Source organism: Sebastes fasciatus, chromosome 12, assembly GCF_043250625.1.
Source record: "Sebastes fasciatus isolate fSebFas1 chromosome 12, fSebFas1.pri, whole genome shotgun sequence".
In the NCBI taxonomy this organism is placed as follows: Eukaryota; Metazoa; Chordata; class Actinopteri; order Perciformes; family Sebastidae; genus Sebastes; species Sebastes fasciatus.
In genome coordinates this window covers 5,162,996-5,190,033 of record NC_133806.1, presented here as the reverse complement: position 1 = coordinate 5,190,033, position 27,038 = coordinate 5,162,996, and the positions used below count along the sequence as shown (strand labels likewise).

Here is a 27,038-nt window from a genome sequence, read left to right as displayed (position 1 = left end):
AGCCGAGTAAAACTGTAAAATTGTTTCCTGAATCAGCAGCCGATTAAAATAGTTGACACTGTAAAATACAGAGTCCCAAATCAGTAATCCTTACTCCACGTCCCCAACAGCATTATGTGCGAGCTCCGAGGGGCCAGCTGTCTCCCCTGTAATTAGCAAAGCTGTACAGGAGCAGGTGTTTCATGGCACACTGTAGCTGTGACCCCAAGTTGGAGGTCTCGCCGAGCCCCCTTTCTTTCTCCCTTTTCTTTTGGGGAGTGGCTTTTATGTCCTCCCCTGCTTACAGTTTGATCGTTTGCTTTCGAAGGCCTCTCTGAGTGGGGCGTATTGTCTGGGCCCGGTAGCAGCGTGGGCTGCAGAGTGCTGCTCGGACACGGCCTGGATCTGCTCATTGATAATTAGGCAAATGGGCTGGTCCAGGTGCGGACCGTGTGGGGACTCTGGAGCTGTGAGAGGGGTACGACAGGGTCCCCGCAGCGAGCCCCTTACTGCCCCGCCCCGCTGCTCCAAGCACAGAGGGGGCTGGATGGTCTGGATGCAGCTGGGCGAGTAGGACCCCCTCCTTCCACTCCCTCTCCTCGCTCACCCCCCCCTTTTCCTCTCCTTTTCTGCTGCTCTGAGCTATCCCTACTGGGGAGAGGGGGCCTCTTTTGTCCCAAAACACACACACAAAATTTGAAAGCTGAATTTGGCAGCGCCTGTGAAATGAGGAGAGGCTTAGGAGAAAAATAAATTATCTACAGTTATCGGGGGATACCCCGGTCACCTGTTTTCAACGTTAATTTTACGTTCAAATTATAAAATAACGATCACCTCTAAAAGAAAGATTACGCGATCTTATCACAGCGTCAACTCCCCCCCTCCACTCCCCGACAGCACCGCCCTGAAATTTGGACGGGGGTCGTGTTTGTGTGACAGCGCCAGTGCAGATCGGGTCGGCTCGCTACTGTATGGGACATCCTGCAGCTGCCCCTTCACTATGGACACCCGGGCTTCAGCCAATGGCAGCCCCCCCCCCTCCCTTCGCTTTGAGCTTCCAGAATGAAATCAGACAATTGTAATTGACAGGAAAGCAGAGGAAACGCCCCATTTAACCAGCACTCATGCTGAATCAAATTACACACCCTCTGCGTCTGCCTTAGCCCCAGCCTGGGGATTTCTGAGGGCTAGAGGAGAGCGGATGGGGGTAGGGATTAAAGCTGTTGAATGATAGGAGGTGAGGGAGGGAGGGAGGGGGGAGGATTCATTTTGGCTGGAGAAAGAGAGAAGTATGCTCCCAAAAATTTAAATTTTTACTGATCATTCAAGTCCCCGCAACGACTTTTGAACTGTTGTCACATGTGGGCCAGCGGTGATGTCAGCGAACCTCTCGTGTTCGTATCGGGGAACAATTCAACTCGGCTTCTGTCTCAAAAAAATAATAATTAGCTATTACAGATTGTGTCTTCCAGGACGCAAAGGCCCCCTCATTTTTTAAAAACAAACCTATAAAGCAGACCACGCGTGGACTGCAGGGAAAAGCACCGTACTTGCAAAAAAAAAAAAAAAGTACCCCTGAAATCTAGCAGATGTAGAAATAAAGAATAGATGTGATTTTTATGGACGGAGGAATTGCACAGTGGTTTGGCCTAAGCTTTCAATGTCAAATTCAAGGCAGTATGACACTGTTCTTTGAACTTAGTATTTTTGTTATTTTTATTTTCTGCCTTAATATTTTGTATTAAAATATTGCCATTGCTCTGGCATACAAGGTAGCAACGTTGGCCTTTTGATAGTACCGCCCCCCTAAAACAACTTTTAAAGTACTTATTTTTGGAGAAAAGAATGTGAATCAAACGGCTCGGGTGGGGATTAGAGGGATTCAGGAAATTAGGCTCTTAAAACACTTCACTTAAAAAAAAATATAGAGTAAAGCACCTTATTACAAAACATTTGATTAATACCAAACCGACCACTGATGGTGAAATACATTTCATATAATTTGAAAGACATGCACATAAGGATTCCCTATCATTTTTTTGTATTATGGTGGTTCTTGTTATTCTTAATACTACAGTAGTACTAGTGGTAATTTGGGAGACCTCTCGTCCATTTAGTCAATGCTGATGACTTGGTTGAGTTTTGCACTGGTTTAATGAAGAGAGGGCTTATTGGAGATTCTCCCTGTTTAGACGCTGTATAAGTTAATGAGTATTGTACTTTATGGGAAAGCACTCTGAGCATCTATGTAAATACAGTATGTGTATCGGTTATGAACATCCAGACAAAGGCCCGCTTAAAGTGAGGTTTTGATTATTTTTACAAGCTGAGGGTGCCATTGTCAATGTTTTAGCATATGGAATTCAAAATGTCTCTGAGTTTTAGGGAGAGTAAATCTTTTATATATGCGTCCCATCATCCTTTTTGACTATAATAGTATATTAGATAGATCCATACATTTAAGAAACATTATTTAAACTGATTAACTTAGTATTTCATCCAAATATATAGATAAGAAATTAGCCAGACACTACTATAAACTGTAATAATGAATATCCTTTATGAAGCCGCTGATGTATAAATCCAATCTTCAAATAAAAAACGGGAATGAATAGTATGTGTAATAACCCCTAATGGATAAATCTGTTTCTATGTATATTAGGATGAAAAGCAATAATAGGACTATACTGGGACAATAAACAGAGGAGCCTGCTTAGTAAATAATATTCTATTCAGAAATTGACCTTGATTATTAGGATAATACCGTCGCATTTCTGTCTCGTGTCTGCTTAAAATTCATTATGGATTCACGCCAGTGTAAAACAGAGATATAATTAATTAGTAACAGTTTCAGGATAAGTAATTGTTCTTGTTGTGTTCATCAGGGTCTTAAGTCATTTGATTGCTTAATTTTTTTGTTTTGTTTCTGAATATCAATCAGATCACAGGGTGGGTCAAGACAAACTTCCTTCTCTTGAAGTGATGAAACTGCAATTTCTGTAAAAGCGCTGTAAAAGTGATCCATCGAGTGTAAACAAACAACAAGACCAGAGCATGAGCACCGAGGTCTGTCCTGTTTGTTGAGAAGCAGGAGCTGGTGACTTTGCTTATGACAGACTGACGTCTCGAAGGCTTTGGTCAAAAAAAACTCAGCAGTGAGAAGGAAGAGGGTGGGACAACATGATATGATGTACTCATGCTGTTGTCTTCACCCTCTTTGTCTGGTTACATACAGGGGCAGACGTGTTAACTTATAGCATATCTTAAGATGATTTCTGTTTACATATAAATAATAAGTTTCTGATTTTCATGGCTCTACTTTATACTCGTTTTGCACCTACGTTTTTCATCGGTATTGTTTTTGAAAGAAAAAAAGGTCACACATAGCCAAAGAACAAAACACAAGGAGAGGACTTATCACTTGAGTTTTTAGCGTCAGAACTTGGTTTAGAGTTTTATCGAATCAGGATTATTAAGAAATAATCTACTCTGTTTACCCAAAAGTCTTAGAGGCCACTCAATCGATATCTGTGAAATGAAGGCATATCATGTTTCAGTGTTGTAAGATTAGTTTAATACTACAGAGGCGCCGGTAACAGACTTACTTCTCCCCAAAGAGATCAGCTTAAAGCACATCCTGGCACTTACACAGTCCTTTGAGTAGTTTTCTATTGTCATGGTTAGGTTGATGGGAGAAAAACAGTCTTTCTGGAGAGAAGTTCAGATGAAAAAGGGACTGCCCACGTAATTAAAAAAATAAAAAATAGACTGAGAAGGAATCGTGTTGACAATGACAAGCCAGTGAAAATTCAGGCTGAATTCCTAATTTTTAAGACCCTCCGACTAAACCGTAAGGGATTAGACGTAAACAGTGAACACTGTGGTTTTAGTTTGGAGAGCCATTAACTGTATCCTTAAGTTTAACTGCATGTTAGTAAAATATAGTACAGTAGGTAAGATTTATCAGAAAAAAAGTTAAGATCACATAAAGAATTCATCAGCCTGATACCTGACGTGTATAAAAAGCTTTAAGACCTTAAAGTGAACATCGGTTTCAAATCATATATTTACCGTGTAGTTTAACTAATTGATACATAAAGTTTAATTATGACTCTTAAGAATATGCTAAGGTGTAAGTTTCATTTGTCCAACTCACCCAGTATGAGACACGTTTCAATTCAGTGGAGCAACAGAAGGGGTGGGGTGACTCAGTGACATTTGACTCATTAAGTTCTTGTTAGTATTATTTACAATATTGTATTAAGCTTACTATTATAGTAATGGTAGAAACTGTTGATGTTTTTCTTCTCTTGATATGAAAAGGTCTTTATGCATTTATGTAGAATCCCTTTTAAGGAGTGATAGGAAATCCTTATTTTCAATGGATGCACTTAAGCAATTGTACCAACCTGTCTAAATCACACATTGAGCAAAGTAACGCATTTGAATGTAAAAAAAAGAAAAAAGAAAAAAAAAAGACCACTCAACTCAATGCACTCCTTATGCTTATTGTTTTGTCAATTTACAAGTGAGCTTTAAGTTTTTGTTTGTTTTTTGGAAAGAATTTGCGACAGGTTTTCAACGTAGACTATATTTGAGTTCTTCCACATACATTTATAGAAAGTAACTTAAAAATGAATAAAAAAAAAAAAAATATTACAGTTTCTCAGATCTATTTTGCTAACATGGGTTATTATTTCATAGAAAGCAGAGGAAAAAAAAGTCAGTATCTGGATGTTATTTATGAAAAGTAAAAAAAGAAAAAAATGAAGCAACATATTTATGAGTAACCTCAAGACATTTTGTTTTTTAATTAAAATGACAAGAAGTTAATATATTTCTAAACACAGGGAGGTCAGTTTCTACTAATAAGTAAAATGAGAAAAGAAGTTTAGAAGTTTTATTTATGAAAGTTATGGGCACTCGCCTTTTCCATGTGCTTCGTGCTGAATGAAGTAAACAGAAGGAGAGAGCTCCCCATGGCTGAAATTTTAACTTCAGACATGCACTACTTTAACATCGGTGCATTCACAATGGAATAATTACAGAAAATAATATAATATTTTTTAGAATTTGGAGATATTTTAGTCACAGAGCATCAATTTTGTGCCTCAATTATATATTTTTCCTGCATCAGCATTCTTTGTGCAGTGCTGCTTGCTGTAACCCCTTTCCCCCTTCAACTAACCCCATGTTACTGACTGAAACGCATAACTCATTTCCTCTGTAATCTAAAAACTCGCTTTTACTTATCAAACGTATAAAACATGTTACGACTGCAACGCTTGGAATGAATGAGGCAGCTGTGACCCTCTCGCCAAATAGGGGCCACACATGACTTGTACACACTTTCATTCATACATTTTCTACATCTACTACTCGGAACGGTTTGTGATCAATAGCGACGGAGCATTATCAGCTTAAAGGAAGCCTTTATGAGAGACTTTCCCTAATGTGTTAATTAGGTGAAGTGTGCAAAAGGAGCGGAGGCATCTAGGAGAGGACAACAGCGCACTGTGTAGTAGATCTATGTAACTAGATGCACACATATACACACAACAGGTTCATTACCGTACTAGCTTGCATGTATGTTGTATGGTCACTTAGATGGGAGAAACGGCGCAGGTCCTGTGTTATCCTTTAACACCAGTGCACTTGGGCTGCTTCTCCTCTGTAGATTTTCATAGTTGGAGTCTCTTTGGAAACTGGAAAGTTGACATGAGTTTGGAGCCAGGCAAAGAGACCATTTCAGTCCCCACATCAACGTTGGATTTTGTATTCTCAGTTACCTGTCATTGATGAAAGACTTTTTGCACCTCATATCAATTAACTTGAAGTTCTTAGTTTGTGTAAGAGTTAAGAAAAACTTGACACTACAATGGCACATTTTCTGCTGCATGTAAAGGATGGGGACTGAAGTGGCGCTCGCTGGTGAAACTCGCAACCTTTTCCAAAGAGGCCGATACAGTCTGACAGTTTGTCTTTGGTAGCGTTTCCAATTTTTCCAGCACAGTAGAGGTGTTTCATACCGGTCTAATAGTGGTCGTAGTGCATTAGTTTTTGGGTCAGCATCAGCTGGCGTTAGTTTCTGGTTTCTCTGTGAACAGTGAAAGAGGGTTGCCAATGTGGCCCTCAGTGGCTGACCGTCAAGTTTGATGGATGGAAAAAAAAAAAGAAGTCTTTGAACTCTGTTACAGTATGCCGTGCCCCGACAAGGCATGTGATATTGCAGGTTTATTTGTTATAGCACATGTTTTTTTGTGAATTACATTTTTTGGAGACATTTTTATTATTATTATTATTGTATCTGCGCCATGTTAGTTCTGGTTCTTTGTTATTTTTCCAAGATTCAAGATGTATTGTAAATGTTTCTAATAAAACAAAAATGAAATGATCTCCAATTGAAACAATTGCATTTTTTTTTATTTATTTTTTGAAAGGGGAGTTTTTATGGCTAAATTGATCCTTTTGTTGATATATATTTGAATCCCAGTGATCAGAGGAGCTGTAATTTTATAGCAAAGATCTTGTTATTAAATCACAGTGGACATTCAGAGTTATATAATAGATGAATTAATTCTGCCCTCTATACATTCATTAATGACCAGCTACTTGCAGCCTTTATTGTTTGAAAACATCTTAGAGATGAGAAGAGGCAAGCTATAACAAATGATTTATTTATACATATGCAGTCCAAATATACATATATTAGAATAAATGTTTAAAAAGCCCTAACCTACACCACCCAGTTTAAGACCTGTGAAGTCAACAGAAGTCAGTGTTGATGTGGAAACACATAACCAGGATAAACACCATCTGTGTGCGTAACCTTTGGATTTAATTAAGCCCCTCCTAACACTACCATCCTTTCTCCTTTTCCTCATCTATTAAACTATTAGATACTAACAAACCCAACCCTGGATCCTGAATACAACCCCCGCCCCCTCCACAGGAAATACAGACAAGTGAGAGCGAGGGCAGACCTCAGGGAGATCCCAGAAGGCAGAGTCCTGTTCCAGTTACATACAGTGAAGAGAAAGACAGAGAGGAGTAGGTAGCAGGCAGTGGAGGATTTCACTTACAGTAAAACAAGCCATCTCGGGTACATCAGAGACCACAGGAGCAGGGCAGGGCTGAGTGCCCTCACTACCTCATCCCCTGAAACATTATCCATCCATCTATCCATCTATCCCAGCAAGCAGGCAGCAGAAGCAGCAGCACCAGCACAGGGTTGTCCATGCATTTAAACCAATTCCCTAATCTCTCCCACTACACCCAAAGGTTCAGGGCAGGGGTGAAACGGTCATCAGAAGAGCCAATACTGCAACCCCACCGACTTGTGAGGCGCATTTCACCAGTGATATGAGCTTTGCACAGCGTTAACTCTAAATGAGATGGGATAGCTGCAAGAGCATGACTCATCTGTGGAGTACAAAGTGTGCGCAGAGCAGGAAAGCCTTCCAAACAAAGATCAAAAGCAATCAAAAAGAAATTACATGTCACTGGTTGGGAGGGATGTTATTGTGCTGAGTGGACTGGTGGAACACAACTTGAACCAACCAACTTCGACCAAATTCCAGCATGTGCATTTAGGAAAAATGACTTGTTCCCGTATAAGTGAGGGGTAGTTGCCCTTACAAGCTTCTTCACACAGAGATATGATTGTGGGCAAAAGCATCAAAAAGCCAGAGAGCTCCCTTTGCTGCAAAGCGATCAGCGTGGAAAATCTAAACCTAATAGTGTTAAACTGCCAAACCCTTTGGCCAAACAAGACTTTAATCTAGTGTTCAATAAATATTGTAAGGGACGTTATTTTCTAAATATTATACATTTAGGGGAAAATGGGAATGACGATGGCGACGGAGGGGTTGCAGTTCAGTCTTTTGGATGTGGATTTTTATTGCCCAATATCCTGGTGGTGGGAAACTGAGAGAAAGCATTTACTGGCTTGTAAAATAGAGCTTTCAAAAGGGAGGACAGTTTTCAAAGACAGAAATCGTGATGAGATACAAAAGGGACATCGTATGTGTTACATTTTTCATTAGATTGTGAATCAGTTCTGATCATGTACCGCTTTCAAAAGCTTAATGCACTGGGTACGGTGCATCTCCCCCGTTTTCTTTCCGTTGACACAAATCCTCCCACACCACACCCACCCCCGTCTAAACTTCTTTACTACCCTTCCTTCACAGCTCCCCCTCTTCATACTGTATTAAGTTTTCTTAACCAGACAATAGACAACCCCAGTACAAGTGTCCTTGTGTCTCTACCTGTCTCTCCATTCTCCCTGCCCATCTGTCTGTCTCTGTCTATCTGGCTGTTTCTTCGATCGCCTGGAGGTGAAGGAGGAGGTCAGTGGTAAGGTCTCAGTTGGACTGGCAGCACACACCCTTACTGGCTGAGTTTTGGGTGGGCTCAACCGTGATGGGCACTACGTTGGAGGCTGGTGAGAAGTCTGAGTCGCTTCGCCCTGACATCTGCCTCTGTGACACGATGTTGTAGATGGCTGTGATGGAGAGAAGGGTGAAAGGGAATGAGTTATGTGTAGATGCCTCTAAATCCAGCCAACAGTGGGACATATTGTGATAAGGACAAACAGCATGGCAAAACTGAACAACAACTGTTCTATCCAGACTCCTGGCAGCAGCGAAGGATTCTTTCCATCCTAAACTGGCATCGCTGTGTCATGTGGTAGTACCAAGTCTCATTTCAGGCATTCCCCGCTGCTACAATATGCAATACAGTTTAAATTAAAATTGCAATGCCTAAATAAATATTATACATTGTGTGACTTGCTTCCGTGACCCTGCATGCTCATGCAGGTGAGACAATACAATAAAGTTACATATTTAGCAGACAAGAGCTTTTCAAACACTCAGGGCAACTTAAAGGGAAGAATTCGCCACCTTTTATGTGGATGTCCAATCAGTGTTGATGGTAAATGTAGTCGATCGAAGCAACACATCCCTCTGAGAAAGCTGAGTTTGCAGCTGCAAAATCTGTTGTTCTTCCTGCATCCAGCGCCGTCATTTGATGCATCAGTGACGTAGTTGGATGCGAGGAAGAACTACGGGCTACCTCAGCTTGGATTTCAAGTTCTGGGTAGTCAGCGGGCGCCATGCTCTAGATGCCGCTCAAAAACAGAACTTCCTTGTTCTCTTCACTTGTATTGCAAACTAGCTACGGTTCCAACAGTGCAGAGGATGTTATGGATGAGGATACATTTTACAGTTTTGGCTGACTCGGATATTCAGCCGTATTTATTCGAGCCAAAGTATACGGCCAAATGCAACGGAGAGAGGCCGAGGCTGCGGCTGCATTAGCCTTGCAAGAGGATATGGCTGGCGGGGACCTTCCGGGCGTAAGAACCTTGCACGCAATGCATCCTGGTACATGTAGGCACTGCCGGCACGGCTCCAACAAGCAGGAGAACTCAGCTTTCTCTGTCAACATAGCACGCACTGAGGAATTTATTGCTTCAATCGACTGCATTTACCATCAACATTGGACTTCCACATAAAAAGGTGGTGAGTTTTTAGTTTTCATTGCGGTTCACCAACATTTATTTATTTATGGTTTATTTGGTAGGGACAGGCACAAGATACACAGACAAGCTGAAAACAGCTATCTGATGCAATGTATCATAGTGTTTATAGCAAACGTTAATTTGAAACACCCGTCCCTAGAAGGGCTTTTATGAAACAAGGAGATTAGAACAGTGAGTTAAACAACAGGTTTTGACCGGATCCAGCGAGATACAATAAAGCACACATTCAAAACATTACATTTAAAAGCTAGACATGAGTACAGATTTGCTGCTGAATTAGCCAGGATTTGGTAGCTCTCTTGAACACGATGAGGTTTGCAGCAACTTTAACAGAAAAAGCTGTCTGAGAATAAGATGTTTTACTTCTTAAATACATCTCTGGATGTCATTTCCCTAAACTCTGGCATGGATGCCGTTGTGGTTCAGTTGATCAACCTGAGAGAGGAGAGCAGGACGAGTGCACGGCCCTCTGACTTACTGTTGCACACTGCCGCTTTAACTCTAAACTACAGCCAAATGTGGAACTAAACAGTCCTGAAATAAATACTGCTTATGAAGCAAGAAGGTTTAAAGCAAAACAAGACTCCTGGCTGACTGTGACGTGACTCGTCAGGTGGTGAAACTGTGACTCATTACTACAGACCCTACACGGCACCAGCTGCTGCACCTATATAATCCACTAGGAAGAGCCTCTCTGACCTACGATCTGTCTGCTGCCGATATCTACACATGTGACATCTTCTCTGCTCCGCTGGGTCTAAAGTTCAGCTCTTACTGGCCTGCTAATGTACGGCTAACTTCCTCTCTTCTCCTCCCTTAACGAGCTAATTAGCTACGTTAGCTCAATGAGGCTTGTTGGTTTGAAGTTTTTATGAATTAGAAATTACTGATAAAGCCGTGATGCGGACAGAATGGCTCAAACGGCTCAAGCAGAGGCGTCTGGGAATTGAACATGGAGCAGAAGCAGAATACAAATAGTACGTGGCGGATACTTGCAGACTGATAGCCCCTGGAGCAATTGAAGTGGAAGCACCACTCACTGTTGGATTGCCCCTTTAGGCACTCCAGGGGTTGACTCAGTCACAACAATTGCTTTTTTTTCTCCATGTTACCAAATCTCCAACATCAAATACACTTGTTAGTGTGTCTACATGCCTCCAGGGAACACTGCTCATAGACATTTACTTGAGAAAACACATCTGTGTCATATATCAGTATCAGAATTTCTTTCTCGAACATCTGGTACAGTGGGTCAAAGTGGATTTGTGACCACAAACAAAGACCATTAGTGGTTTGCCCGTGATCTTCATAGCGGCTCTCACCAGGACTGATTGGCTGAGTGGTCTTTCATTGTGCATATTACTCATATTTTTGACCTTAGAAATGTTTCAGGTGGTGTTGCGCATCAGTGATGTACAAGTGATGAGATGGATTTTGCTGCCATCTAGTGGCAGAGGATGAGTGTTGTTACGTAAACCATCAGTCTGGATGGAAATGTAACACTTCCAGACAAATCAATATACAGTATATATACAGCATTATCATTAGATGGCTTAGGAGCATTAGACATCAGTGCCCTTCAGGATCAAATGCACTTTCATTCTATAATTTGATTTAAATGCTAAAAAATGGCAAGAAATAAAACACAAATGTGAAACTCACCCGTGAGAATAGTCTGGAAAGCCAGCTCCACATTAGAGGAGTCTAACGCTGATGTCTCCAGGAAAGACAGGCCATGCTTCTCTGTAAAACACACATGCAACATACAGGCCTGTATTATTTTCAACTCTCATACACTACACTGAGCTGAGGTGTATTGTACTGTTGTACTGTACTGGCGTTAACACTGACTGCATTGATTTCTTCTGCATAATGCGCTCACTCAAGGGTTCTCCCAAGAAATGTAGTCATTTCAAGTGCTTCCTGTTTGATTGCTCACTTTGAACTGCATTGTACTTGTAGAAAATATAATGGGTTGTGCGACAGCTGACTGGTCTGCTCTGTAAAGTATATTTATAATGTGATGAAATGCAATGATGCTACTCACAAAGACCAGAGAGTAAAGAATATAATGGTTTACATTCTGATAAAAAAAACAACCTTCGTAAGCAAATAATACAGTCGGCTGGAATACACATTCAATTTAGAAAAGGTTATACTACTGTATTACATACCATATATAGACTAGATCTGCAATGATTAATCAATTAGTTGTCAACTATTAAATTAATCGGCAACTATTTTGACAATAGATTAATCGGTTTGAGTAATTTTTTAAGAAGAAAAAAGTCAAAATTCTCTGATTCCAGCTTCTTAAATGTGAATATTTTCTGGTTTCTTTCCTCCTCTATGACAGTAAACTGAATATCTTTGAGTTGTGGACAAAACAAGACATTTGAGGACGTCATCTTGGGCTTTGGGAAACACTGAACAGCATTTTTCACCTTTTTATAAACCGAACAACTAATCGATTAATCAAGAAAATTATCAACAGATTAATCGACGATGAAAACAATCATTAGTTGCTGCCCTAATATAGACCAAGGCACGATTAATCTGTATCCAAATAGTGAATTAGTGGTTTATTCTATAAAATAGAGCAGACATTAACTTTGTTCCAGACTAGTGCGTAATGACAGTGAGCCAGGGCCCTGAAACCGAAGCAGCTAAATGGAATTCAGTCATCATTAAATGTCATCATTTAATCCTGTGCTTCTTCTTCTGTGAAATGTCAAAATGTCTTCCATGAAAAAGGCCTATAACAAACCGTGAAGGACACATTCCTATCAAAAAGTCAAAAACTATGTTTTTTTTTATGCTTACTCCATCTGACCAACAACCAAAAAAAACATCCAAATATTTAAGACATGGAACTGAAAGACATTTCCCATTTGTGAAGACGTGACCAGCAAATATTTGGAGCCTTTACTTAGCAAATGATAATAAAGCTGCAACAATTGGTCGATGAATTGATTAGTCAATCACCAGAACACTTATCGGCTATTCTTAATAGGCCTGAACGATTTTGAAAAGATATCTTATTGTGATTATTTTGACTGATATTGCAATTGCGATATGATATTAGAGAAAATTATCATTTTTACATCATTATTCTCATTTTCATTGAAAAACATATAAAAATGATCATGGTGTGATTTTTGTGTAGATCTGTAACAAACAAAGATGTTTTCTTAAGTCTGTAGAATATGATGGACGTCTCTGCAGCACCACAATATTTAATTTAAAATGGTCTTTAGACATACATTTCACCTTTAACAAATATTGCGCGTCCTGCGATTTGAAAAATGCAGTTGGAAATATTGCGATTTTGATATAAAATTCAAATTTGAGTGATGTAAAATTCAATTAATTGTGCAGCCCTTATTTTCAAGCCTCTTAAATGTGATAACTTGCTGTTTTTCCTTATCTTAACATTATAGTAAATTGAATAGGTTTGTGTTTTAGACTATTAGGGCTGTAGGTGTTCTGATACTTTATAGACCAAGAGATTAATCAAGAAAATAATCAACTGATTAATAGATAATGAAAATAATTGCTAAATGATAATATCAATTATGAAAACTGATATCAATAGATAATCAAATACATCAATAGATTTATTGGTTAAGCCAGAACTTGATTCAGCACTTATCATATATCACTGTAATTTCCTTGATTTGTTCCTTCTTTGTAGTCTGTACTAGAGTTTCAGCTAACAATTATTTTCATTGTTGGTTATTTTCTTGATGAATCGATTAGTTGTTTGGTCTATAAAATGTCAGAAAATGGTGAAAAATGCTGATTAGTGTTTTCCAAAGCCCAAGATGACGTCCTTAAATGTGTTGTTGTTTTGTCCACAACTCAAAGATATTCAGTTTACTGTCATAGAGGAGGAAAGAAACCAGAAAATATTCACATTTAAGAAGCTGGAATCAGAGTTTCGTCTATTTTTCTTAAAAAAATGACTCAAACCGATAAATCGATTATCAAAATAGTTGGCGAATAATTTAATAGTTGACAACTAAGTGATTAATCTTTGCAGCTCTAATCTGTACAGTCTGATTCCAAGTGTAAAGGAGATTATGAACAAAAATATAATTCAGTATAAATTAATACTATCGTAGGTGAGGGGGTAATTGTCACACAGTGGCGTAAGTGAGACATCAGACCGGTGCACTGCCGCTCTTGTGTTCTTTGAGGAGAACCCTTCACTCGTAGCATTACAATACACTTTGCATGGACGTGTCCTCCACATGGTCTTTATGTAAATGTGATATCATAACTTACGTTTGTGGTACAGAAAACCAAATCAGTTCATTCAGAATGCACTGGCAGGTAAAGACGTTATTTATCTAGCAACGAAAATGATTTTTTTAACTCTAGCATGAATCAACGGGATGGACGTTCTTACAGGCAAACCTACCAAGAGTCATTTACCAGTCAAAGCAGCAAAACTGACCCGAGCCAATAAAATCAAGGTCAAGAGTAAACATGTGGCCCAACTACTCTAAAATAATAGTGTGTGAATTATACTGCAAGGCTGACGGTAACAAACAAACCTGCTCTGAAACAAAGCCTTGAAATTCTCAGAGGGCTGAGATAAATGGAAGTTTAATTAATTTAAATCAAGTACTTTTGACCTCAAGCTGTGCTTTCTTACATGTACTCGCATTCAAACCAAGGACATTTGGCGGACGTATTTATGTAAAATGCCTTACAGTATCACAGTGGAAACATTTCTAACATGGGTGTTCCCAGTGGGAATGAGTGCACAAGACTCTTTTAAAAAAAAACAGTACAAGCTAAACTGAAAGGAAATTTATGTCACAAGTATAAACATTAATCAAATTCACTGTCGGCCACACACGTTATAAAGTGTACTTAAGAACCTAATTATGAAAGCAGCTAGGGTCCAGCTCAGTCCATATATGCTCATTTTCACAGATTTAACCTGGTAATAATGTATTAAGGCAGAGTCCGAGAGGCCTATAAAGGCTAGAGACCAGGGCTGGGACAATACGCCTATCTCCCGATTCAATACTATCACGATACTTGGGTGCTGATTCATTATTTATTGCGATTCGATATTACGATTTATTGCAATTTTTGTTAACTTTTTTAACATTAGACCATGGGGGAAAAGTTGAATCATACACTTCTAGGGACTTTTACTTTGGAAAATATCTAAATTAATACAGTAAGAATGTTTGATTTTACTCTGACTACAATAATAAAAGCAGTAACTTCCTTCTACCTCCGCATAGACTCAAATGAAGTAATTATATTGATTCTGGCATTAAAAAAAAATCTATTTCAAAATCGTAAAAAAAAAAAAAAAAAAAATTTGCTCTACACAGACCATCACAGTGACAATACCTGCCATGGCCTTGGCCTCATCTGTTGGCACCGCCCTTAGGTGGCGTAGATCACTTTTGTTGCCCACTAGCATGATGACTATGTTGCTGTCTGCATGGTCCTGCAGCTCCTTCAGCCAGCGCTCAGCATTTTCATACGTCAGGTGCTTGGCAATGTCATAAACCAAGAGAGCTCCAACTGCTCCACGGTAGTACCTGGACAACGTAAGAGGAGGGGAACAGAAAATAAACTGGAGTAGACGTCTTTTTCTAGTCACAGCCTGCTGATTTCAAGATTCTTTGCGGGTGTGTCACATGGGCTCGGCCAGCTTTGAAGCACTAGACATACAACAGTAAAGCCAAAAAAACTGTACACAAAGCTCATTACACAAGTGAACGTTGACTGACATATTTTAATTAAAGACCGGCTCTAATATCTGCTTCCTCAATGCCTGTGGACGCTTGATACAGTACATGCCAATGCCTCATGGAGGGTTGTCTTATTGAGGTAGACAACTCAAAAAGAGTGACAAATGTTGGGACGGGAACTTGACTGAGAGACGAGGAGGAAGCTGTGATTAATGAAACACTTCCTGCCCCAAAGCAAAAAGCTACGTTTTGTATCTCTTTTTAACTACTTTAGGAATGATGATTCTAAACTTAAAGAGGACCCATTATGCTTTTGTGTTTTTTTCCCTTTCCTTTAGTGTGTTATATAGTTTTTTTTGTGCATGTAAAAGTTCTGCAAAGTTACAAAGGCCAAAGTCCACAAGTTTCCCGACAGAGAATGAAAAGAGGTGCTGCAGCACAGCAGTTACGAGAAAAATAAAGCGTTTTTTGAACATTAAGGCATGTAAACATGTTCTAGTAGAAACCCAAGATACAAGTATGCACCTGAAAATTAGCAAAATAGGTCCTCTTTAATTCACAGATGGAAGATGACTCTTGGTCGGTAGTTTATAACCCTTAAGGCCCTGACAAACCAAGCCGATGATCGGCTGTCGGACAGTTTGGTGCCGTCGGTGAGTGTCTGTCGGTCTAGTTTTTTGGCTCTAGTCTGCCCGTGTCTGAAGTATTTTGGCCGATTCAGCATGTTGAATCGACAGCGGAGCCCGTCGGTAAGAGAAATCCCTCTGATTGGCTCTTCAACTTAAGCAAATCAGTGCACAAGAAGAGAAACGGAAGTGAGGAAAGCAAGCCACCGAGAAAGTCAAGAGGACACACACAGAAGGCTCTTATTTTTCATCTTCATCTCATCCGATCATTCCAATAAACGGACAAAGGTGACGTGAGTTGAAGCAACGGTCGGCCTTCATCGCCGCTAGTTCTCTGATGTCGGCTTGGTGTGTCTGGGCCTTTATCCTACAACCCCAGCCATAATACAGATAAACGTCACGTGACTGAACAGTTTTCACAAAGAAATGCCACAATGCACATGAATGAGGAAGCAAAAGAGGCACTTTGAAGTTCCTGACATGTGTTTAGTATGTATCTATATCAAGAACATGCTTATTTTAACCTGGAGCCGTGTGTGTCTGCATGTACGCTGGACTTAATTAAAATACCCATTATTTTCTTCAAGTGAGCATGTACTTGTGTGAAGTGGGTACGTATCTCTGCCTATGTGTCGAAGGCGAGCCTGTTCACAACAATGTAATGGTGCTTCCACAAAGGCCTCAATGATAACTGTTACTGGTACTCACGCAGAAGTGATAGCTCGGTATCGCTCCTGTCCAGCTGTGTCCCAGATCTGAGCCTTGATGGTCTTGCCTTCTACCTGGATGCTGCGCGTGGCAAACTCCACCCCGATGGTGCTCTTGCTCTCCAGGCTGAACTCATTTCGGGTGAAGCGGGACAGCAGGTTACTCTTGCCTACACCGGAATCTCCGATAAGCACCACTACAGGGGAAAAAAAAGAAGAGATTTCAGAAAAAGAAAGAGGAACAATCATCATCAGTCACACGGTGTATTGTAGACTCTACCTGAAAACAAAACAGGTTGTTTTTTTTACTTTTTTAAATTGAACTCTTTTGACTGATTCAAGAATGAAAAATACATTGGAAGAATAGACTGCACATAATTATGTTTGAGCAGCACAGCATACTTCACGGCTGCAGCAGTAAAGGTAAATTCATGGTAGACTTTTGGTGCTACAGTTCATTAAACCACAAAGAAGTTACACTGTCCAAGATGTGTTGACTTTTTAAATTAAATTTTATTCTCAGTTTTATTAGATAGCCCGCCTCGTTGATGAAGCATGTGTGCAGCTCCCGGCCGAGGTAGAGCAGAAACTCAGGGGACTCCCACTGAGTACACAAAATATTAGAACCACCTGCTCTTTTCAGGAAATACCCGCATACTGAGCACAGGTGAAACCAATGATTCACTTCCTATTTCAACCGTCAAATGTACTTCAGTCATGACAGTATTTGACTGTATATAAATTCAATATGTTTTTTTTAATCCTTAGGAGAACTGTGACATAGGTTGCGTCCGAAATTCCATACTAACATGCAAGTTAGTACACTAAAACAGTATGTGAGATTTTTTTAGACTGTCCAAAACCTTAGTATGAAACCGATTGTACATAAATTGCATACTAATTACAGTGAAATATTACAGTATGCAACGCTGGACAATACGTCGGCATAAATATCCCACAATGCAATGTGGTAGTGACGACAACGTTCATAACAGACAGCTCTGAAACATCAACAGCACTTGAATTTAACTGAAAGTATAAGATTTAAATTTGCTAGGCATAATTTATATTTTAAATTAATTCAGACTTCGATTCTCACAAACCGTTGTTTTGGTCACATGAGATTGGCAAGGGTTACCTTGGTTACAACTCTCCAACCGGCAAGGAGGATGCCAGAAAGTGACAACGTAGCTTACAGCTCAGTGCGTCCGAAAAGATACATACTACTGTTTATTCACAAAAAAGTATGTTGAACGATAGTACACATATTGGGTATGTAGTGCATAGTATGCGATTTCGGACGCAGCCATAGATCATACCACCATGCTCAAATCAATTTGTAGAAGTGAGGTTGTTCTGCTGTTTTAAAGGATGTACATATAATCTAAAACATTGCTAAAGTTTGCGCAAATGCCAAGCACTTCTTCCAGATTGCTTTAGTTATGGGGCCACCCTTTTACACTTTCCAAACAAAGCATAGAAAAAATCTGCTGACAATCCTAACGATGACTACACTCGGAGAAAATGCCCTGCTTTGGTTTAAATATAAACTTCAGTGAAGATTTTACTGACATGGGGTGAGAGAAGTCAATGACTAAATGTACAATGGATAAGTGAGCTATTCCTTTAATGCTTAGTGTGTAATCATGATGATAAAAATAGACCCGTTAATACTGTGTCTCCTCTGCTGGATCCCCTCCTAAAATGTACTCAAACGGTCATTATCAGGGGGGAGTGTTTGTCAGTAAACTACTTCCACAATTGTCAGGTGAGTCAGTATGTCAAAGGGAACCAACCACACCAACTCACCACCCTGCTATTATGAAATAGGAACTTGTTATGGAATGTTGAAATTGCATTAACAAACCGACCACTGTGTCTACACTTGCATTAAGCAACGCTGCTGATTCTACAGGGAAATCTCTGTGTTAAAGTATGTCTGTGGTAATATGGTGTAACAGACACAAGTATAAACCTGTTCACATTAAGGGCTGGCTTATATAGATTTTGAAATAATCAAAATATGGGGACCTCATATACCAACAGTGTTGCTCTCCTTGCTCGCCCAGAAACATAACACACAGACAAAAGATCTTGGGCGGAGGACAAAAATCATTATGCAACCATTTGCAGGTTCTCTCTGCCATCAGACAGGTAATACCACGGCTGCATTACACACCCATTCACTATTGTTGGGTCTGCATTCCTCAGTTTAAAAAGATATGACACCACTCTATTGTATTATACAGCACTGCACCCAGTGATCTAGCCTCGACTATGACTTTCTGAAGGTACTGTAGGAATGAAGAACAGAACTAAACAACACTGACAGTCGGAGTCTGTCTGTTCAGTCGGTTTATCTCCTGAATCCCTGTAAATGGAATAAAAGATCACAATCACATGTCCAACTCTATCATTTCCATTTTTTTGTGAAATTAAATCAGTGTGAAATTAAAGCAGCGTATAATGCAGGCTAAGGCTGGCAATCAACAAGAGATACTTTCTATTAAAGTAGGATCATTATTTTCTCATCAGTGCTGATTTTTTGGCATTAAAATGCATCAATGAGATTTAAAATATACGTGTATACTGTATAACCACTGAAAGAAAGCACATGGCTTTAACATAATATACTCAGTTGGGTAGCGACATTTTTTCCCCAAAAGAGGTGCTTAGGGAGAAAGACCAGAAGTTTCTACAACAGTATTGAGGCTCATACTCGCTAAAATGAACATGAGCAGCACAATGTAAAGAGGTATGCCTCAACAGGACACCGGGATGACTCCCTGTGCTGATGTCTCCATCAGGAGGGAAAGGTTTATGTGACTCACTAACAGCTCACCCAACTTGACTCATGCTATCTTAACAGCGAGGGACAAAAGGAGGTTGTAGGAACAAAGGAGAGCCATAACAATAACGTTAGCTCTTTTCCTGGTTAAAGCAAAAGACGGAAAGGCAGCCCGATACCTTATCAGTGTCCTTGCGCTGCACATGATTCAGATAAATTTTGCTACTTGGTCACCAGAAGTCATGTCACTTTTTGGAGTTGAGTGAGTGTAAGTACATCTCATTTCTCCTCTGTGCTCTGGGACACCGTGGCCACACAGACAGACGCTTCATGCAGGTATTTCCAGTTTGACAACACATGCTTGTTTGGTGTTCTATATTTGAACACTTCATTTCCCCTTTGCTTGGCACAAACTATGAACTACTGTGTTGTACTAGATAACCAAATGGGAACAATCACTTTCCACCCCCCAGTATACAGTAAATCTTTTATACCAGATGACCCATTGTGGAATATAGTTTCTGCATATTATGGAGACTGTTAAAAATATATAAATGAGGCTTGACAAATGATTATTTAACCTTTATTTAACCAGGTTAGTCCCATTGAGATTAAGAACCTCTTTTCCAAGGGAGACCTGGCCAAGACGGTCAGCAGCAAGAACCCAAAGTTGCAGACACAAATAGAGATAAAATACAATTCACAAACACTAAAAGCACTAAAATTTGCATTAAAAGAGAACTATCTAAAGACAAATGGGGGGGACAAAAATGAACTTTTCTGGGAGTCAACTTTACAACAAGGGAAGCTAAAAACATTGGCATGCCATAGAGTCTGCTTCTAAAGCCTTCATTTTAGATTTAAACATATTTAATGATACCAGATAGATGTTAGTGACAAAAGAAGAGATGTTTTTGCCAAAGTAATGGACCAAACTCCATATTATCCCCTCAGCAGACTTGCTTGGAGAATAATATGGAGTTTGGCCCATTAGTTTTGTACCTGAGGTGGTTTAGTTTGAATCCACATAAAGGGCTTGGCACTTTGGGCAAAACAACATCTCTTCTTTTGTCAATAACATCTATCTGGTATCATTAAATATGTTTAAATCTAAAATGAAGGCCTTAGAAGCCGACTCTATGGCATGCCAATGTTTTTAGCTTCCCTTGTTGTACAGCTGACTCCCAGAAAAGTTACTTTTTGTCCTTCCTCCCCCATTTGTCTTTAGATAGTTCTCTTTTAATGCAATTTTTTAGTGCTTTTAGTGTTTGTATTTTATCTCTATTTGTGTCATATGCCTCACATAGAGGCTGTTTTTGATTTGTCACAGATTATATGACCCCCTTTGTTGACCAACACTGTGTTGTACTAGATAGCCATATGGGAACAATCACTTTTCCATCCTTAGTGTACATTATATCTTTTATACCAGATGACACATTGAGGAATAAAAATATATATATAAATGACGCTTGACAAATGATGTTTGTTGAGATCAGAGTTAAGGTGGAACAATTGGAGCAGGTGATAGATGTTATTGACAAAAGAAGGGATGTTTTTTTGCCCAAAGTGCCAAGCCCTTTATGTGGATTCAAACTATATATTATATTCTCTAAGCAAGTCTGCTTAGAGAATATATGGAGTTTGGTCCATTAGTTTTGTACCTGAGGTGGTGTAGTTTGAATCCACATAAAGGGCTTTGGCACTTTGGGCAAAACAACATCTCTTCTTTTGTCAATAACATCTATCTGGTACCATTAAATATGTTTAAATCTAAAATGAAGGCTTTAGAAGCAGACTCTATGGCATGCCAATGTTTTTAGCTTCCCTTGTTGTACAGCTGACTCCCAGAAAAGTTCCTATGATGTTTGTATGTATGATTTTTGTTGAGATCAGAGTTAAGGTGGAACAATTGGAGCAGGTGATAGATGTTATTGACAAAAGAAGAGATGTTTTTTTGCCCAAATGCCAAGCCCTTTATTTGGATTCAAACTCCACCACCTCAGGTACAAAACTAATGGACCAAACTCCATATTATTCTCTAAGCAAGTCACTATTATGTAGTCATATTATTTCTTTATATTAATCTTGTCTCCAAATGGAGGCTTCAGATAAGCCTAGTGGGTTTTTTGCCTCTTCCTGCACTTTATATTATTCATTTAGTTTTTTGTTATGTTGTATAGACTTAAATTGTGCAAAATAAATAAATAACTCTAACATAGAGGCTGTTTTAATCTGTCATCCTGTCACAGATTATATGACCCCCTTTGTTGACCAACACTGCATCCTATTAGATTGCATCATCAGCCTGTAAGATGATGACTACACACTGCAGATGCTGCTTTAATACATTAAGGTACTTATAAGCTGCCTGTATGTTGAAATAACACGTGTAAACGGCTGTAAGACATCGTGTCCTCTTCAGTCAAAGTTACAGCAGGTGTCTTTGTCTCTCTAGTCTGTCTTCATGTCGTCATCTCACACCTGGTTGTCAGGCATCAGGTGACAGCTGGTTTCACAGGTGAAGGAAGCTGCTTTTGCTGTCGAAGTTTAAGCTAACTAGCTAAGAGATAAAACAAGCTTACTCACCTTTAAAAAGATAGTCATACTCGTCCTCCCTGTTGGTCATAATAGCGTCTCTTTCTTCGTCGTTCTTGAACAAAACTTCTGTGTTTGTATTTTTCAGTTAAACCACGAGACTAACCGACAAACCGCCGTTTAACGACTTTAAAAACGTCCTTTAGCGTGACGAGAAACACGGTGAATTATCACTCTAAACGACTAATAACAGATGATTACTGTCAACGTTTAGAAGGATGCGACACAGCTGGTGTTATCAGGCAATAAGACAAACGACAGACGAGCAACTAGTAGCAGTAAAAGTTTCCTCTCGTCTTCCTCAACCTCTTGTCACTCTCCATTTACACAGAGAGGCTGCGACGTCACGGCAGGGGCTTTAGTCCCGCCCCCCTCCCCTTGTTGCTCGCCTCTGATTGGTCAATAGTTGATCGACACCTGTCACTGAACGTCGACGGTGATTGGTCCGCTGCTGCTGTCGGTCATGATTTGTTGCCGCTGGGTCGTTAATAGTGACGACGTATACAGGCAGGGCCCCAAGCACTCAACAGGTAATATCGAGCCTCTGTACTATAGACATATTATATCTGGTGTCTAGGATTACAGTGACAAAGACAGTAATGCATTTTTTCTTATTAATTTAATTTTAAAAATTAAATTTACCAAAAAAAAGCTTAATTTCCTTGTATTTATGAAAGAAATGGAATTATATCTGTCAACAATTTCTTCCTCACAAAACAAAAAAGCAATTAAAACAATGAATGTATGCAATATCTTAAACATTTTTAAGGGAAATTATTGTCATACTCTCGCTTTTTTTTTTATGTTTTGTTTCATTTCTGTTCATGTCCTTTTATGTTTGGCACCGCTCTTTGTTTATGTTTTCGCTATGCTTCTTTTGTATGTAAAAGCCTTTAATGTTTTCTGCTGTTACTATGGATACTGTCATTTTGAAATAATAATAATAATAAAAAAGGTAATATCGAGCCTCACGTTAGTGATGGGAATTTCGTCTCTTTTTAGTGGGCCAGATCATTTGGCTCAGCTCACCAAGAAGAGCCAGCTCTTTCGGCTCTCAAACGGCTCTTCACTTTACCACTTCTGCCTTTTATAATTCAGCCAAATTTAGTGCTGTTTTGACCTATGATTAGTATTCGTGCACATATATCACTTAAATTATTCAATATAATTATATTAACCTTATAATTTCCAGAATACCATAATTTTACATGCTGCTTCGTTTCCGACTGTCACTCATCTTGTATCTTGTCTGCTATTCGCGCACCGCACTCCTCTCTCTCTCCTCTTCTCCCTCCTGCTCTGTACCTGTAGACCGTCGGCGCGCCGCGCACCCCCGCCCCTCCCTGCTTGATGGTATGATCCTTGTCTGTCATCAGCTGATTGGTCGCATGGAAGTCATTAACACAACATTCAGTCAGTCAGTGCATGGAGTGCCCGTAGTGCGGAGAAGAACGTCCTATCATTCTGCCTTGAATTAATTAAAGAAAAAAAAAAAAAGGCTCTCGGACGGGAGCCGGCTCTTATCGCTTACTTAAAAGAGCCGGCTCTTTGAACCGGCTCGTTCGCGACGACACATCTCTAGTCGTTAACATCGATGACGTATATGATGCAGGGCCAAGCCCTAAAACAGGTAATATCGAGCCTCCAGGTTAATTAGCAGCAAAAACAAATCCCAGCTGGCAAACTGGTATCACAAATATCTCACTGCAACACGTGTCACTGCAGCCAAACAGTACACAGTGATATAACACAATACTATGAGCTCATCAGGAGGACAAATACTGGGGAATTTAATGTAAAATGTAAATGTAAAAGTCTGTTTCTCTGTTTGGGCAGGGGTCAGCAACCTTTACTATCAAAAGAGACATTTTAGGCAAAATAAAAAATTTTAAAATCGGTCTGGAGCCGCAAAACATTTGAGTATTGTGATGAAGGTAACACAGTTTATAGTCTAGGTGTATAATATATAAGTCTAATGCAATGAGGGCCAAAGAGCAAATGTGCTACGGAGTATTGGGGTCACATTGAGGGGAAAAAATCGGAGATTTACAAAATAAAGTCATAATATTACAAGAAAAAAGCCGTAATATTATGAGAATAAAGTTATAACTTTACGAGAATAAAGTCATAACTTTACGAGATTTTTTTTTTAATATTACAATAGTAAAGTCATAACTTTACGAGAAAAAAGAAAATAACTCACTTTATTATTATGACTTTATTCTCATAATACTACGACTTTATTCTGAATCATCTTTTTTGTTATTTTCTAAATAACAGCAAAAAAGCCAAACATTTACTGGTTCCACCTTAAATGCGAGGATTTGATGCTTTTCTTTGATATACACAGTAAACTGATTATCTATGGGTTTTGGACTACTGGTTGGACAAAACAAGACATTTGAAGATGTCACCTCTGACTCTAGCGATTTTCATAATTTTCTGAAATTTTTTAGATAAAACGATTAATTGAGAAAATAATCCTAAACCTATGGCTAATGAAAGTAATTGTGAGTTGCAGCCCTTAAATAATAAATATTTCTGTATTTGGTTTAATAATAATTGTTATGGTCATTTGCATATTTCATCTCCCACTTTTGTGCAAAAGTTGATGGCAAATGGATACAATACGTTGGGTGTCTACGGGATGCAAAACAATGAGGAAGTAAAGCCAATGTCAACAAAACAGGTTCATCAAATCCCCCCTCTTCTTTCTCCTCTTTCTATGCAAACATCTTCTCTTATGGATGTTTCCAATCCCTGATAGTTTATACTGACGTTCCTGAAAGAAAACATTCTGTGCAAATATAAAATAAAGATTTTATCATTTCAAGTTGAAATTGTGTTTATTTATTTGACAAGTAAGACTTAACTGAGACGATGGAATTTACAACAAAGAAACCGAGAAAACAGGATTCAAAGATATTCAATGCAGAATTCAAAACTGATTCAGAGCTGATTTAGTATCCAGATGGATACTAAAAGCGGCATTGAATACACTGAAATTTGGGTTTTGGTTTGAGAATTTACTGATATAGATTTGGTGCTTCCCAAACATTAAACACAGGTTGAGCATGTGTAAGATATCACTGTCTTTGAAATCAACCTTTCCTACTCCCAACAGCACAAAACGTTTCATCTCACAAAGTCCAGCTTACTTACTCAGATAAAAAATTACTATAAACTACTATAAGCTAATATAAGAATCAAAGACACAGATCCTGAAATGAGGGATGTAAATGCAGGAGATATAAATACATGTAGCATATTTATCTAGATCAGGGGTGCCCAAACTTTTTTCCCTTGGAGGGCCAAAACCTGAACTCAATGGTGGGCCATGATGGACCAAAAGTAAACACCTATTGTATTTTATCGTCAAGATGCAAAATGGTACTAGGAACCCAAGTTCCCCTAATTGAATATTATATTAGCTTTTACATAGTTAACCCCTTAAAACCCTCCTGCTAAATACAACAGGGCTCATTTCCAGTGATACCCAATTTATGCATTTCCAAGACTGTTTAGGGACACCAGCATGCAGAAATATTCAAATACACCATTTCAGAATAGGAGAAAATAACACATTTATACTGCATGAAAAAAAGTTTTTATTTTACCAAAGCTGCATGTGATTATCATAGGGTGGGCATGTCTGTAAAGGGGAGACTCGTGGGTACCCAGAGAACCCATTTTCATTCACATATCTGGAGGTCAGAGGTCAAGGTACCCCTGTGAAAATGGCTATGTCAGTTTTTCCTCGCCAAAATTTAGCCTTAATTTGAAGCATTATTTAGCCTCCCTCTGTCAAGCTAACATGGCATATTTGGTACCAATGGATTCCTCAGGTTTTTTAGTGTCATACTAAATTCGCAAACATCTGGTGGACCAAATCAAACCTGAAGGCGGCCCCACTTTGGGCAGCCCTGATCTAGATAAACAATTCTGTGCCTTAAACAGATTATAGAGTAAAAAGTGAATAGTAATACGAAGTGTACACAGTAGTTGTGTACATTATTGGACAATTTAATGAATGGTAAAGTCCCTGAATCAGCTTGCAGCCTTTAATGAGTCCGTGTGTAAACTCATCAATGGAATGAGCAGGTTTTACACACTGTTTTTCATGATGTTGTGCTCAGTGAGGAAATTTGTTTTTATCATGGATAACACAGACCAGCTGACATCTTGTGTTAGATCAAAGGCCATCATATTGGTTCAACTCTTGTTTTCTTTGTCTCTTATCAGGCTGTCCACTAATTTCCCATAAAACCGACAGCTGGTTTGGTTTCACAGTTATTCAATTTGCAGCAGGAAGGAAAAAAATAACATTTCTACCCATATCTCCCCACAGCCCTATATACTGTAGGAGGTCTGTGCACTCACTCACTACATGCATCATCGTTCTGGCAGGATTTAGCCAACATTAATTGGGCCAGTTAATTATCGCAGCAAAGTCAGAGGAAAAATAAATATCATGCTTGAAAAGGTTGCATACCCCTGACCTATTCCGTCAAACGGAGATGCTACTGTACGTCTAAAAATTCATTTTCTACATCTTCAGAATTTTTAGACCTCATTATGGAGTTCCTGCGAGGTTATGAACCTCTGCTGCAGCCAAGCATCTGATGTGAAACAGGTTGAGAAAGGACTGGATCAAAGACAGACCAAATATAGTCCAATACTTAAAACACAAACAAGAGAGTTGAGCTTACCTCAATATTATTTGTCAGATTAGTAGTCTGTGTCTGTGTGTGTTGCTGTGATTGAAAACTAGCTTTTCATTTGAATTGAATCACTGAGGTGGTAAATCTTTCTAATCTGATAATCTTTATTACTTGAATTCTATAGGCCTTTATCAGAGCAGACATTTTGACTTGTGGAAGTAGGAAAAGCGCAGGTGTTACTAATAACATTAACAATGGCCCTGTTCTGTTCAAGTGTTCCACTACCTCATGACAGTGAGCCAACTTGCTCAATACCAGGACCCTGAGACTGAAGCTAAGTGGATTTCAACCATCGTTCATTTTATTATTCACACCTGTGCTTTTCCTACTGTGACATGTCAAAATGTTG

The 27,038-nt window shown here is 39.2% G+C and overlaps 1 protein-coding gene across 1 annotated transcript; it reads right to left on the bottom strand.

Moving 5' to 3' along the window:
• Positions 1-6,640: 6,640 nt before the first annotated feature.
• Positions 6,641-22,341, bottom strand: rab11al (RAB11a, member RAS oncogene family, like). The gene is made up of 5 exons (XM_074652780.1): positions 21,960-22,341; positions 16,584-16,779; positions 14,903-15,096; positions 11,189-11,269; positions 6,641-8,485 (listed from the first exon to the last, which is right to left on the bottom strand). Exons 1-5 carry the CDS (start codon positions 21,997-21,999, stop codon positions 8,346-8,348), a joined length of 651 nt encoding a protein of 216 aa, XP_074508881.1. The 5' UTR covers positions 22,000-22,341; the 3' UTR covers positions 6,641-8,345.
• Between the last annotated feature and the right edge of the window lie 4,697 nt (positions 22,342-27,038).